The sequence below is a fragment of the Labeo rohita genome, chromosome 22 (genome assembly GCF_022985175.1).
Source record: "Labeo rohita strain BAU-BD-2019 chromosome 22, IGBB_LRoh.1.0, whole genome shotgun sequence".
NCBI lineage: Eukaryota > Metazoa > Chordata > Actinopteri > Cypriniformes > Cyprinidae > Labeo > Labeo rohita.
The window spans coordinates 31,370,248-31,386,864 of record NC_066890.1 but is presented as its reverse complement, the minus strand read 5'-3'; the positions used below and the strand labels follow the sequence as shown (position 1 = coordinate 31,386,864).

Sequence of the window (16,617 nt, the reverse complement as noted above, 5' to 3'; positions counted from 1 at the left end):
ATAACAATAACAATATTATTATTGTTGTTATTATTGTTATTTCTTATACTAATACTAATTTAACATCAACATAAAAACACCTAATAATAATAATAAAGATAAAAACTATACAAAGTGACAATTGTAAAATAAAATACATGTAAAATAAAAATATAATTAAAAAACATTAATAATAATAATAGTAATAGTTTCAATAGTTTCAACATGTTTATTTGTGAAAATTTGCTGATCTATACTACTAATACTACTACTAATTATTATTAATATATTTATTATTTTATTATTTTTTACAATATTTTATTTTTTATTATTGATATTTCTAATACAAAAATAATTTACTAACTATATATTATTGATTATATTACTAACATCAAAATAAACAAATAATAATAAAATTCTTTTTTAAATAAAAGAAAAAATCTGTAAAAAGTAACAAAAATGAAAGTTAAAAAATATTTATAATAATTAAAAATGATTAATAATAATAATAATAATAGATAAAAACTGTAAAAAGTGACCAAATGTAAAAGAAAAATATAATTAAAAACATTAATAATAATGATAATAATAGTTTCTAAATATGTTTAGTATATTACATATAATCGAAATGTAACATATTTGCATGCTTAATTGTGATCTATACTACTACTACTACTACTACTAATTATTATTATTATTATTGAGATTTCTAATACAAAAATGATTTACTAACTATATATATTATTGATTTTATTACCAATATCAAAATAAACAAGTTATAATAATACAATTCTTATTTAAAAAACTATAAAAAGTAACAAAAGTTAAAATAAATGTATAATTAATAAAAACATTAACAATAATAATAATAAGAATTTAAAATATGCTATTTTTTGTTTATTAAGTTTACTTATCTTGGCACTGGCTTTTTTATTACAATTTCCCAAACCTACAGTTTCTTTATAACCTCCGATTGGGAAAAAACGATAGCATCTGATCAAGATACTAGTAAATTAAATTCTGGCGCACAATGTAAGTCTTCGTCTTGCTAATAATCGTATTCATTGGTTTTACATCAAAGGTCAAAGGCATAACCCTCAGAAGAAATGTTCACAGTGGTTTTATATCCAATTTTAGCCTTTTGCATAAATTCGAGTGCATTTCTAGAGCTGCAGCAGGCTCCTTCAAACGTCCTTGACCTCTTTTGTCCCGACCCCGACCTTTCTCTTAATCCACTTACCGATCTCGCAGCTTTCTCCCGAATAGCCCTGGGGGCAAAGACAACTGTATCCCTCCCCCTCAGTCAGACAGCTGCCACCATGCAGGCACGGGTTGGTCTGGCAGGGGTCATCCTCTGCTGTAGAGAAAGAGAGAGAATGAAAAGATGTTTAAGAGCCAGATTCGATCCTAAATTTCCCATATGAGCACCAAGGCTCAATGTTTGCAGGACATATATAAGTTTGGGCCTCATTTATGAAACACGAGCAGAAATCTCTCACTTTCCAGACTGAAAACGAAGTCTGAGCCTATGACTTTCAACAAGGTGAGAGATTAGCACAAGTTTGATGTCACCCCCCGTTCATGATGACAGATGCTCCGCAGGGAAGGACAATGCGATTCACCATGATCCCCGGCCTTCATAAATTATCCGATCATCGCCTAGAGTAGCGGCGCACACTTTCGTCTATTTTTATGGCACATTACCATACCGTTCTCGGGTCATAAACACACTTTATTTCCTTGAGCTACGACTCTGGAAAAACCTGTACGGCGAAATGTTTTGGGGTGTGGTGATATATGGCAAATTTCACAGATTAAGTCATAATTACATCAACTTATGGACGGGGAACCTTTACAAGGACGTCAGCGCTGGAAATTGATTAAGTGCTGCTTTATAATCCATTCCCAGCCACGAAACGCAATCTGACAGTGCATCAAACACACCACGTCTCCTCCGGTATAATTCCAAACACGCAATTATTTACAGCAGGGGAGATAAATCGCAACACGGCCTCGCAACACACGCGCCGTGTGCGTTCGCTTCCCACATCTTATCGAGTTCTACTTTGTTACAGGCCTTGGGAGCTGTTCAGTAGAAATTAACTGTACTATGTTTCTTGTCTGTTGTGACAGCTTGTTTTATTCTCTCCTCTAACGGATTCTTCTTCAAGCACACAATCCCTTAAGAAAACAAAAAGTACACATGCAGTGATACACGAGCGAAGTATCAAAGCAGATTAAAGGCAAGGTTTGCGGTCGGGCTCTGTAGCTACTGTACAGCACTTGCATTTGTCTTCTATGTCTTTGTATTTACAGACAGCTTTCAGCTTTTTTTACCATGACAAAAAATCAACCTGATGCTGGTTTAGGTTGGATTATGATCGTCAGTGCTGGTCTAGATAGTAGGCTAACATAGCCATGCTGTTAAAATATATAAATAAATAAAAAAAACAGTAATAAATTGCATGGATCGTATTGATAAATAGTATGCTTTTATGTATTGTATTAGATAAACTAAAAAAAAATATTTCATTATTTTCACAATACTTTTAATTTTGCTTTGTGGTAGTCAAAAACAGTGTTTTAACAAATGAAACCAGCTCTTAAATAATATAAACACATTATGAATGTAGAAATATGAACACTACATACGTACAATAATGTAATAATAAACATTATGAATATAATTATAATACACATTGTTATAAAACATTTAATTTTTTAAAAAAATATTACTTATAAACTACAATTTTTGAATTTAAACATATTATGAAGAATAATAAAATAAAATTCCATAATAAATAATAAAATAAATTCCAAACATTAATATTTTCATTACTTTTTATTTAACAAAAAACATTTTGATTTTGTGATATTCAAGGTGGATTCTATAAATGTAGAAATGCATATATATTATAATATATTAATTTACATATTTACTATACATCATAATAATTTATTATATAATGGATTTTTGTTTCTAATATAACATAACATAATATAATATAATATAATATAATATAATATAATATAATATAATATAATATAATATAATATAATATAATATCATATAATATAGTAAGATTCGTTAGTTAACATTAGTTAACATGAACTAAGAATGAGCAATAAACATCATGAATATAATTATAATAATAATAATAACAACTATAATTATAATTATATACAAATTATAATTGTATTTAAATATATTTAGAATAATGGATATACTAAGAAATGAATTAATAATTTACTCAACAAAAAAGCTTTTGTGATATTCAAAATAGTTTCACTGGCAAAAATTGGCAATTAAAAACATAACTGTAGAAATGTATATTAAATATGTAAAATAATTTATTTTAAAACACACACATGTTATATAAATAATAAATATTTATGTGTGTGTGTTATATTATTTTTAGTATTTTACATATTTATTTCATATTATAGTAACTTATTATCATAATAATGGTCATTTTTGTCCAACAACAAACATTTTAAGGTTATACACATAAATGTTAATGTTAAATGTTAATATATATATATATATATATATATATATTAATATAACATAATATATATACACACACACACACACAAATAAATTTAATAATGTATAAATAATACATATAATATTTATAATGTATAATCTATTTATTATTTGAACGCTTAATATAAGGTCAGTTAGTTAATATTAGTTAACTACAATAACATGAACTAAGAATAAACAATAAACCAATAAACATCATGAATATAATTCTAATATACCCTGTAATAAAATATTATTTATAAATTACAACTTATGCATTTATTTAAATATATTATGAAGAATACTGAATAAATTCCAAAAATAAATTATATTTCTTATTATATTTTATTCAACAAAAAACTTTTGCTTTTGTGATATTCAAAATGGTTGAAAAAACTGGCAATAATAATGTAAACATATTATAAATGTAGAAATGTATAGTAAATACGTAAAATAATATATTATAACACACACACACATATATATTACATATGTGTGTGTGTGTTTTATAATATATTATTTTACATATTTATTATATAATTTATTATCATAATAATGGTCCTTTTTGTCCAACAAGACACATTTTTTTTAACATTTTAATATAATATAATATAATATATATTCTAATTATTATGTGAACACTTTACAAGACACATTTTTTTAGCATTTTAATATAATATAATATAATATAATATAATATAATATAATATAATATAATATAATAATATATTCTAATTATTATGTGAACATTCTGTGAAAATAAGGTCAAATAGTTAACATTAGTAAACTGCATTAGTTAACATGAACTAAGAATGAACAATACTTCTACAGCATTTATTAATCTTAGTTAATGTTAATTTCAGAATTTACTAAAATGCATTATTAAAATCACAAGTAGTGTCTGTAAACAGTGAACCAACATGAACAATTTTTTAGTAACTAACATTAACCAAGATGAATAAATAATGTAATAAATGTATTCATTGTTCGCTCATGTTAGTCAATACATTAAATAATGAAAAACAAACTACACCTTATTGTAAATTGTTACCATTATTAAATTATTCATGTATAATATGTGAAAACGCCTGGTTGGATTGACATCAGCAAACACAACTAGTGCTGGTCTTTTCAACAGAGTAGTTGACGGCAGACATCAAAATCCAGTTGAAGCTAAATATTCATCCGTCCATTGCTTTTTATCTGTAAATTATTCATTTTTGAAATCTGGCTCAAGGCCTCGTCCACGTTGCGAAGCGACAAAACTAAAACCACATTAAGTCCACATAAACACAAAGAACTCCATGAAGGACAACATCTGAAAGTCGGTCGGTCACAGTGAATCCTTCACGTCTCGCAGTCAATCGTTCTTTTAGTCCAAAGACAACAGACGGCAGAAACCCCCAGCAGGACGGCTGAGATTGACAAGTATATGACACATGAGTGACTGCCACTTCATAGCCAGAAAGAGCGGATAAACATTCCCCCGCTCTCTCTCCCGAGCTCTCAAAGCCGGTTCGGCTCAGCGAGAGGCAGCTGGGCTATTGTGGATTCTCCGCACGGGGCACGATGACATAAAGATCCGCATTGACCAAATTTAATGAATGCCGCCTGGACCGGAGACTCCTCTTGCACACAACTCCACGAGAGCGACAGAGTTCAAGGACTGCTCGTCATCATCGTGATGAAATGAACTCTTCAGCGCCCACTCGAGAGCTTTTTCATCCCAAATCCCGTCAAACGGATCGTTTTCTGAGAGGATGGAGGGCTCTTGGCGCTAAGCTGAGAACGGTGCAGGGGAAAAAGACATTCAGGTTCCAAACAATTAGTCACAACGTAGGCCATTTCCTGCGCAGATCGCTAGTCCCGACGGAGAACGCTTCCCTAAGCTGTGGATAATGTGAAAATACCTCGATAGGTGGTTTGAGGCGTAAATGCATGTGGTTATTTAGGCCACATATGTAAGCTTTACTCATCACAAATGGATTTACGATCACATGGAAAAATTGGGAGTTTCGCAATGCATAAGTGAGCAGGTGATCGTGGACAGAGCAACCTCGAAACTCGAATACCAAGTCAAAATAGAAAAGGGGAACATATGAGGGAAAGATTTGCGGATTAGCAGATTGGATCTGGATTCATTTTCCAAGTGTGAATGGAATGTGCACAACCATTTGAAGAGTTATTTGATCGATCAAGGCACATTAAGATACGCAGGACTGAATGTTGTTTTCTATTCCCATTCCTGCTCTTCTTCATCCCTGTACTATTTGTGTCAATAAATAGTGACAATGAGAACGATAAAAATAGTAGGTAAAAATTGTGACAAAAAAAGAATCAAAATAACAAAAAAATTTTTTAAATAAAAATAGTAAAAAAAAGTGACAAAAATGTAACTAATAATACAGTTAAATAATAATAATAATAATAATAATAATAAATAATAATAATTGTTTCTGTTAATAAAAAGTGACAATGAAAACTATAAAAACAATCATTAAAACTGATGAAAAAAGAAAAAAAAACATTTAAAAAAAGTAAAAAAAAAAAGTTACAAAAATTAAAATATAATACATAAAAAAAAAAATAATAATTAAAATGACTGTTTGGTTAATAAAAGTGACAATGAAAATCGTAAAAAGTAAAAACAGTGACAAAATAAAAAATAACAAACAATAAATTTTATATAAAATAGCAAAAAATGTATTCAAATTAAATAATAATAATAATAATAATAATAATAGCATAATAAAAAATATTAAAAATAAATAAATAAGTTTTAAATAAAACAGTAAAAAATGATTAATTAAACAATAATAATAATAACTGTTTATAAAACGGTAATAAAAGTTTGTCAATAAAAAAAGACAATAATAAAACAATAATTAAATACAGTAACAAACAATCAATTAAATAAAAATTAATCTAAATAAAATAAAAATACCAAAAAAAAGTAGCAAAAATGAAATTAGGAATATTATTATAGGAATGTTTTACAGGAATATTAAATTACTATTTCTGTCAAGAAAGTGACAATAAAAACAGACAAATACATTAATTACAATACAATTTATATCAATTAAAAAATACTGAAAATAAAAACAGTAAAACGTGACAAAAGTAAAAATAAATGTATATTAAATTAAAAAGCAAATAATAATAATAATTAAGCTGTTTCTAAAAGAGTAATAAAAGTTTGTTAATGAAAAGAAAATGTTGAAAACAATAATTAAATACAGTTACAAAAATAAAAATACTTAGCTAAATAAAAAATGTATCTAAATAAAATAAAAAAAAATAGCACAAATGTTGCAAAATTAGGAATATTATTAAAAATAGTAATAATACCTAAAATTATTCTTTCTGTCAATAAAGTGACAATAATATATATATATATATATATATATATATACACATATATATGTATATGTATATATATATATATATATATATATATATATATATAATTAAAATAAAAGTCATATTTACTTATAAATAACAAAATCGACAAGTTACAATAAATGTATAATTAATAAAAAAGCAAATAATAATATAATATATATTAATAATAATAATAATAATAATAATGTTTTTCTAAACTGTAATAAAAGTGTCTGTCAATAACAAGAAAATTATAAAAACAATAATTAAATACAGTGACAGAAAAAAGATTTAAATAAATAAAAAACCTAAATAAAATAATAAATAGCACAAAAGTAGCAAAAATTAAAATAAAATTAGGAATATTATTAAAAATAGTAATAATACCTAAAATGAATGTTTCTGTCAATAAAGTGACAATAAAAATAATAAATATATGAATTAAAATAAAAGTCTTAAAAATAGCAAAAGTGACAAAAAATAAATGTATAACTGACAAAAATGTAAAAATAACAAAATTTAAAATAAATGTATAATGTAAATGTATAATATTAAAGCCAATAATAATAAAAGACTGATTTTGCAAGAATAAACAGACGTTTTCAATAAAATGCTATTTTAGTATTTCTACTTCAAAACGTCATGTTTAATTTAATGCTACTTGATGTTTCTTTGTAATTACTAAAAATTATTTCAGCGTGGTGATCTGATCTATCAAGACGCATGAAGCGACTTCTTACGAGGAGGAGGGAGGATAAACAGCAACAACAAAGGAAACAATGGCACAGGGATGAAAGCAATAGCAGTTAAAAGCCTCTTCTGTTTCGTGCCGTTGGCTTATGATTAATTACGCAGCGAGCTTAAAATAGTTTCTTCTTCCCCAATTCCGTCTCTTTCTATTTCTCCATGACTTTCTCACTAAAGTCCACGCACCGTTCGTGGTCTCAGCGGAGCCTGAACGCAGCTCATCCCGAGATAGAAACGACCGCTCACACGATTAACACTACAAACATATAAGTGGATAATAGTCCATTTGTCATGATAAACGCTTGATTACAAAAGAGCTTTAATACATCAAGTGCCTGGATTGCAACTTCTACCAAACAGCATCTCATTTGTACAACTTTTTGGAGGAATCAATCAAATGAGTCACTAACCCACAAACTCACTACGTACTGAAGCAAACAGAAACAAAAACAAGTCTGCTTGTAAAAACGGCAAGTTTTAACAGCTAGAAAAGCAACTGACCTCCAAAGCAGATGCCGAACCATTAAAATGTGATCTTTTTATTCAGCTGCTATCGCTCAAAAACACAGTCCATGGCCATGAGGGACAGTCTCTAGGAAAATAAAATACTAATACAGTGCTTCACTGCCTCGACTCTGAAGTGTACAGGCTCCCTTCTCTCATAAACAAGCTGTTTATGATGCTACGCCGAGGCCCTTGTTAAGGGAGAAATACTTGAGGACTTCATCGCAGTAAGATCCAATCAAACCCTCTGAGATCTTCACACTTGAAAACAATAGATAAAAATTATAGTGGCTGGCCTGCACAAACAAATCTCTCTGAAGGATTAAAGTGTTGCAAGAACTTCAGCAACACTTCTGAACCTCGTGACCACTGCTACAGGGTGATATTTTGTTTACACCACCTGAACTTTCACACTAGTTTGTGAAGAAAAACAGTGGCCTGGACTTTTATGGTAAGTCGGTCAGTCGGCAGCTAACCCTAACCCTTCTTGGGTTAGGGTTAGCCTCCAAGCAGTATTTTCGACGTAGGACAGACTGAAATCTCCAAAACAACTGGTCAAGGTTATGTTAAAGCCATGGTTTACAGTGAATTTATAGCAGCTAAGGCACGTTGCACGTAGCTGTTATAAATTCACTGTAAACCATGGCTTCATGGGGTTATTGCTCTTATAACGCGGTTATTCCATATACACTTTAAAAAACAAAAAACACAATTTGTCAGCTTAAAATAATTTGTTAAAGGAGAAGTCCACTTTCAGAACAATTCACAGATAATGTACTCACCCCCTTGTCATCCAAGATGTTCTTGTCTTTCTGTCTTCATTCGTAAAGAAATTATGTTTATTGAGAAAAACATTTCAGCATTTTTTTTCATATAATGGACTTGATTGGTGCCCCGATTTTGAACTTACGAAATGTAGTTTAAATGCAGCTTCAAAGGACTCAAAGGAAGAAGGAAGGAGGAAGAAGGGTCTTATCTAGCGAAACAATTGGTCATTTTTTTTGTAAAATAAAAATTTGTATATTTTTTAAGCACAAAAGCTCATGTAGCACAGGCTCTGGGATGCGCGTTCACGTACTACTGAATCATGTCGAAAGGTCACGCCGGAACTACAGACCCAGTGTTTACAAAGCGAACGCGCAAAGACTAAGAAAGTGCAAGTAAGTCAAATGCTGTTTACAAACAAAAAGGTACAACGATGTCAGACAATTCTGAAGTTGTAGGAGAAAATAAGATGGAATTTTTTGCAATACTCTACCTTTTTTAGCCGGAGTACATAGACGATGAACTGATTCGTAGTAGTGATGTGAAGTTCGGATTATTTTACAGACTCTTTGAGTCTCATTTAGCAAAATGAACGAATCTCTTTTCGAGTCATTTCGTTCATTTTAGCAAAATATAATTAAAATGTTACGTGTTACTTCCCTAACACATCTACTGCTTACACAAAGGTTGATCACACTACAAACAAGACAAAACTGTAATGCTATAAGAAACAGAAAAGATTCATTCATTGTTTACCTGGGTCTTTAGTCTATGATTTGCTCACCTCACCTCTTATCTGACATGTTTTCAGGTTTGAGTCGTTCGTTCATCATGTGACAGCCCCATAAGATGAACGAACGACTTGAAAAACCCAAAGACTCGAAACAGCTGAACTAATTCCAGTACAGAACCTAATAGGATGTTGCGCATGGGCAGCTGAACAAATCACTCCCCGAGACGACTCGTTCTTCTGAGTCACATTAAAGATTCGTTCAAAATGAAGGAATCATTGAAGAACGACCCATCACTAAATTGTAGCATTGTGAACGCGCATCCCAGAGCCTGTGCTACATGAGCTTTTGTGCTTGAAAAGTATACAAATATATTTTCCGAAAAAAAATGACTGATCGTTTCGCTAGATAAGACCCTTCTTCCTCGGCTGGGATCATTTAGAGTCCTTTAAATCTGCATTTAAACTACATTTTGGAAGTTCAAAATCGGGGCACCAATCAAGTCCATTACATGAAGAAAAATCCTGAAATGTTTTCCTCAAAAACCATAATTTATTTACGACTGAAGACAGAAAGATATGAACATCTTGGATGACAAGACAATTTACATTATCTGTAAATTTCAGTTCTGAAAGTGGACTTCTCCTTAAATCGCATGGTCCGTGCAAGTTGAAAAAGTTCAACTCAAGCCGAAAATTTGGATGACGTGTTCTTGCGTAAGCCAATCAGCAGAGAGCTTACTGACACGTCAAGTTGCATCAGAAAACAATTACAATTAAAGCTACAAGCATTAATGAAAGGGCCCTCGCAGAAAAAATCATTCGAAAATCATTAACAAATTCATCATCAAAACAAACGTTGCACGTTCTTGGAAATTAAACACTCTTAATTTTTGACACGTGGTGGCGTTAAACATGTAAATACTATCTTTTATAATCATTTGAACGCACTATTAAAATTCTACAGGTTTCGCTCATTACCTTTTTTCAATGAGTGAATCAGATTCCCTTTCCTCCTTATTTACACACTATTTAAAGGGATACGTTATCCAAAAAATTCCCAAGTTGGTCCCTATTGAATTCCACAGAAAAACAGTCGTCTTACTTCTTTGTGTTCAATACAGGTTCGGACAGACTTGAGAATGAGTAAATGATGACAAAATTTTCATTTCTGAGTAAACTATACCTTTAAAGTTACACCACTGACATGGAAGAGAAGAGATTATTATGTATTTCTTTGCGCACAAAAAGTATTCTCGTAGCTTCATAAAATAAGGCTGAACCACTGATGTCACATGGACTATTTTAACAATGTCCTTACTACCTTTCTGGGCCTCAAACGTGTCAGTTGCGTTGCTGTCTATGCAAGGCTAGAAAGCTCTCGAATTTCATCAAAAGTATTATTATGTTTTAATTATGGATTATGTTTTAATTATATATTTTAAATCAGCAGTAATATGAAAGAGAAGTATCAAAAAAAAATTCATTTCTTGAGCATTACAAATGTTTCTATTAATTTTTAGACTTTTTGTGGTAAAAGTGGTCCTTTCTCTTATCAAGTCTTCAGCTGAAGCTTGAAATATTCACACAGCATACAGATTTTGAAAACACGTAAATCAACCAACACTTAGAAATCAACATCATACAAGATTTTCTGCATTTAAGCTGTCCCGGTTTCACTGCATCACCCTACAGCGACTATTGCTCTGAATAAAACAACTGTGGGTGGTGCATCATTAAGTAAATTAAACGCTACAATTAGTCACAATACAAACAAGCGCTCTGCAAATGCGAGAAAAGGCACAAACGCACTCTATTCTAAAGCGAATTACAGATTTTCAACATCTCTAAATGAGTTTATCACGGTGCTTGCGATGAAGTTTTATACGTGACATCAGCCTCTCAGCCTTGGAGGTCAAAGCAGCAGTGCTCATCATTCACTGAATGTGAGGTTGCAATTACTGTGGAGGTAAGCTGAGTGTGCACCTTGGGAAGCCGAGGCCTATTTCTACCGCAACACAGATAACTTGGCATCCCTGTGGACCACAGCAATCTACTGGCACAGAGCAAGCAGTGATTTAATGCTGCTGGAAGAATGAAGCCGAGGAAGGCTGGAGTTGCCGTTTACCACCGGCGGGATGACGTAACTTGCGATGCAGTGGAACAAATTCAGATAGCACTCAGCATTTGCTGGAGAAAAGCAGAGAGTTTGTAGGAATTGGCAAAACTGGGTTAAGGAAATCAAATTCAAACATTTGCCCACTTCTGTGGCATTCTTGTAGTGTTCATAAAATTGAATAACTGATTTCACATGGACTATTTTAATGATGTCCTTACTACCTTTCTGGGCCTTGAACATGATAGTTGCGTTGCTGTTTATGCAGGTTTAGAAAGCTCTCGGATTTCATCAAAACTATCTTAATTTGTGTTCTGAAGACGAACAGGTTCCAGGTTTGGAACGACATGAGGGTGAGTAATTAATGACAGAATTTTCATTTTTGGGTGAACTATCCCTTTAAATGGCTGTACTAGTGTCAATGAACACTGTACTTCAGTGACACTACCAGTCAAAAGTTTTTGAACAGTAAAATTTTTATTGTTTTTAAAAAAAGTCTCTTCTGCTCACCAGGCCTGCATTTATTTGATCCAAAGTACAGCAAAAACAGTAAATTTTTAAAAATATTTTTACTATTTAAAATAAACAGTTTCTATTTGAATATATTTTAAAATGTAATTTATTTCTGTGATTAAAGCGGAATTTTTAGCATCATTCTTCAGTGTCACATGATCCTTCAGAAATCATTCTAATATGCTGATTTGCTGTTCAATAAACATTTTTCATTACTATTTTATCAATATTTTAAACAGTTGAGTACATATTTTTGATTCTTTGATGAACAGAAAGATCCAAAGATCAGCATTTATCTAAAATAAAAAACTTTTGTAACATTACACACTACATCATTAATACCATATTCAAAAGCTTGGAGTCAGTATTTTTTTGGGGCAAAGAAATTATAGAAATTAACACTTTTATTTAGCAAGGATGCTTTAAATTGATAAAAAGTGATAAAAACATTTATAATGTTACAAAAGATTTATATTTCAGATAAATGCTGTTCTTCTGAACTTTCTATTCATCAAAGAAAGCTGAAAAAATCTACTCAGCTGTTTTCATCATCATCATCATCATCATAAAAATAAATGTTTTTTTAACAGCAAATCAGAATATTAGAATGATTTCTGAAGGATCATGTGACTAGAGTAATGATGCTAAATTCAGCTTTGAAATCAAAGGAATAAATTACATTTTAAAAGATATTCAAATAGAAAACAGTTACTTTAAATAGTAAAAATATTTCAGAATTTTACGGTTTGTGCTGTACTTCGGATCAAACAAATGCAGGCTTGGTGAGCAGAAGAGACTTCTTTAAAAAACATTACAAATCTTACTGTTCAAAAACTTTTGACTGGTAGTGTACTTGTGTTGCTACTTTTAGTTTGCCACTTGGCAGCACTTGCATAACACCAGATCTTCCCCTTGTTAAACTACAACACATTTCAGGTAGAAATGTTAAAAACAAAACTGATGTGCCAACATTTGAGATCATCCAGCCAACATGACTACAATAAATCTCACTGCACAAAACAACTCGCTGAAAATGGCTGAAAATCCTACGCTAAGGGATTACGGCATCTGAAAACGCGAATGAATCATAGAAATAAGAGCTGACGCTATGTCAAAACAGCATGATGTTCTTTTATTCCTCTATTTTTTTACCTGCAAGGGTTTCAAAAATCTTTTTTTAGACCTAGAAGTCAAGAAACACGAAAAAGAGACACAATTCAAAGCGCTTACGGGCACATAATCCTCAAACACTTAAAACCTACAATTTCAGGTCAGATTTCAGCTGGAAAGGCACTAAACTTCATCCTAGCAACAAAATCCTAAAATAATCCTGACATTGAACAACCCGGTGTTCCAATAATATCCCCGTCTTGACGTACCTCAGCACTACAACGAAAAGATTAAAGCCTGTCGGTGTCACACGCATCCTGAGATTTGCATAAATAACTGAAAATTGCACATTACACATCCCTATTAATAGGTTTGATGCTGAAACAAAACTACAGAGTTTGGTGCAAAAGGCACGAGAGCCGATTTCATCTCCCTATGAGTATGAAATATGGAAAAAACAAGGGGAAGAGAGCAAGGGAGAGAGAAGAGCGTCTGTGCTATTGTTAGTGCCTGGAGAGTCTGACACACAGTTAATGGTTGAAGCTTCTCCATGCTGTAGGCTTCAGGCTGCTAGGCACATCAACAGTCCTTATTGTTCCCGCCTGTTCTCCCCTTCTTTCGTTTTCCTATTCCATCTCCTGCTTGTCTCGGCTGATGTGCCCTGCTGTACATAATTTGATGTCGGAGGTTGTATCTGAAGAGTCCTCTAATAAAGCTGCTGCTGTTTATGCATAAAACGCATCTGCAAGCTTAAAGTGGCATAAAGAGGTCCTCGAGTGAATATGGAGTCACTCCTCTTCTAAATGATTCTGTACATACTGAGTTCAGTTATTTATGAGCAGTGTTGGGGAAAGTTACTTGGAAAGTAATGCATTACAATATTGCGTTACTCCCTAAAAAAGTAACTAATTAGGTTACTTAGTTACTTTTTATGCGAAGTAATGCGTTGTTACTTTGCGTTACTTTTTAAATCTGGGCTGGGCTTGCTAGTTTGCTTTAAATATAAAAAAGTTATTTTTAGGCATTTACGGCAAAGGTAAAAGTGCTTTCTTCTGTTCTTACTCCTGATTTTTCTCAACATGGCAGCAGGAGAGCTGCTGGTGAATAAATGGGAAAAATAAGGAGCTGGCGTTACTTATTTGAAAAAGTAACTCAGATGTTTTACTTTACTAGTTACTTGAAAAAAATCACTCAAATCAGTGAAATTACTGACAAAAATGTTTGTTAACGAACAAGTTTTTTCTATTTTGTCAATGATAACGAAGATGACAATGAGTATCTTAAAAATACTCTTGATGACAATAACAAAATACCATTTTGGTCAAAGTAAAACTAAACTAAATTAAAGCTGCAAGCAGCGTTGAAAGGGCCCTCGCACCCAGGCTCACCACCACCCAGTGGCGTTAGGAAAACAGCAAACGCTGGGCGATATGCATTTAAAGTTGTAACTATAGAAGGAACATGCCAAAGTCATTTATATGTGCCAAACTTCCTGATACCAGGCAGTGGCGCTATGGATATAACTGGATATTGATTGAACATGGTATGTTTGAGTTGGTGCAAAGCATGACATATCCTGTTGCCAGCAGGTGGCGCTATGATTATAATTGAATATTGGCCTGTAGATGTCTTCAGGTCAGGACTCTTACCAAACATGTGAAGTTTGGTACAGTTTGGACATTGCATGTTTAAGTTAGACAAGTCAAACAAGTCATTTTTTTTGTTGCCTGAAGGTAGCGCTATGATTATAACAGAATATTGGACTTTAGATGTGTTCAGGCCAGGAATCTTATCGAAAGTGTAAAGTCTGAGCTACAACACCATCTATTCTCATGGCAAAACATCAAACTTTGATTTGTGAGAATGCCACAGACATGCCCCACAATTTAACACTGCAAAGGCCTTTAGATTAGACTGACCAAATTTAATGTTGATGCCATTAAATCTCTGTGAGGAGTTTGCTAGATCATAAAACATGCCACTTCCTGTTACCAGCAGGTGGCGCTATGACTATAACTGAATATGGGCATGGGCATGTGTTCTGGACAGGACTCTTATCAAACACGTCAATTTTGATGCAGATCGGACATTTTATGCCTGAATTACAACAACTTCCTTTTTCATGGCAAAACATCAAAGTTTGTAAGGCCGCCATGGACATATCCTTCAACGGAAACTCAAGATCTTCGCAATTTAATGTCACAGAGGGCTTTAGACTACACTGACCAAATTTGGTGTTTAACTGTTTAAAACTCTAGGAATTAGTTTAAATACAACACCTGAAAATGCCAAAAATGGCACAGAACTTGCAGAGAACATTCAAAAAAACAGACTTCCTGTTGGGTTTTGGACTTCGTACCAAGGGACTTTTTTGTAGGTATTGGAGTGTTACATGTGTCTACCAAATTTTGTATGCGAAACATAGCTCGAGGGGCACTTTGTTGAAATTTTATAGGTGGTGCTATCAAACCATTTTGCCACACCTACCTCTGACACCAACATAAAATATACATTTTCAACACTTTTGGTGTGTGTGCCAAGTTTCGTGAGTTTTTCGAGCATGTTTAGGCCCTCAAAAATGTGATTTATTTTGGAAAAGATGGAGAAGACTTGCACCACTGGTGCTCGGGCCCTAATGAGTATAGCATGATATAAATGATATTGTCATCAAATGATGAAAACTACAACTTTTTAGTGTTTGGAAACCGTTTGTTGAAATTTTGCACCGAAAAATGGTCAATTGTTTATTGTCTGTTGTGTAGTGACATATGAAGCAACGCTCACAAAGAAGTCACTTTCATACCAAGCAGCTTTCTGTCTAACCAACTTAAAATTTACTCTTTGCTATTGACATGATAAAATATTGACTAAAATTAAACAATGCTGCCATCGAAAGACTTAAGTAGCAAAATCTTGCAAGGTAAAAAGGTCCATTGTCTATAGTCAGTAGTGTAGATGTGTGAAGTACAGATTGCACAGTGTCACTTTCAAACAAATCATATTTCTGTTGGTCGACATGGCAAATGCAAGTGACCAATTTAAACATATCATGAAAACAGCACACAGAAACATTTGCCCTCACTTGAAATTCCCAGATGTGTCAAAATATGCCAAAAAAAAAGCAAATATGATGACATCTTAAAATAAACAACCGAAACAAAACAAAAAAGTGCATTTTTCAAAATCTAACCCGATCAAATTTTTAAAAATTAACATACCAGACGATAAAATTTCTAAATGCAACTG

The 16,617-nt window shown here is 32.0% G+C and overlaps 1 protein-coding gene across 3 annotated transcripts in view; it reads right to left on the bottom strand.

Moving 5' to 3' along the window:
- Positions 1–16,617, bottom strand: part of ncanb (neurocan b) — a 212,692-nt gene that overhangs the window by 74,394 nt on the left and 121,681 nt on the right. For all 3 annotated transcript variants that reach the window (XM_051095274.1, XM_051095275.1, XM_051095276.1), the window contains exon 9: positions 1,220–1,336. In XM_051095274.1, the coding sequence (XP_050951231.1) occupies positions 1,220–1,336 (117 nt within the window). The remainder of the gene's footprint in view (positions 1–1,219; positions 1,337–16,617) is intronic.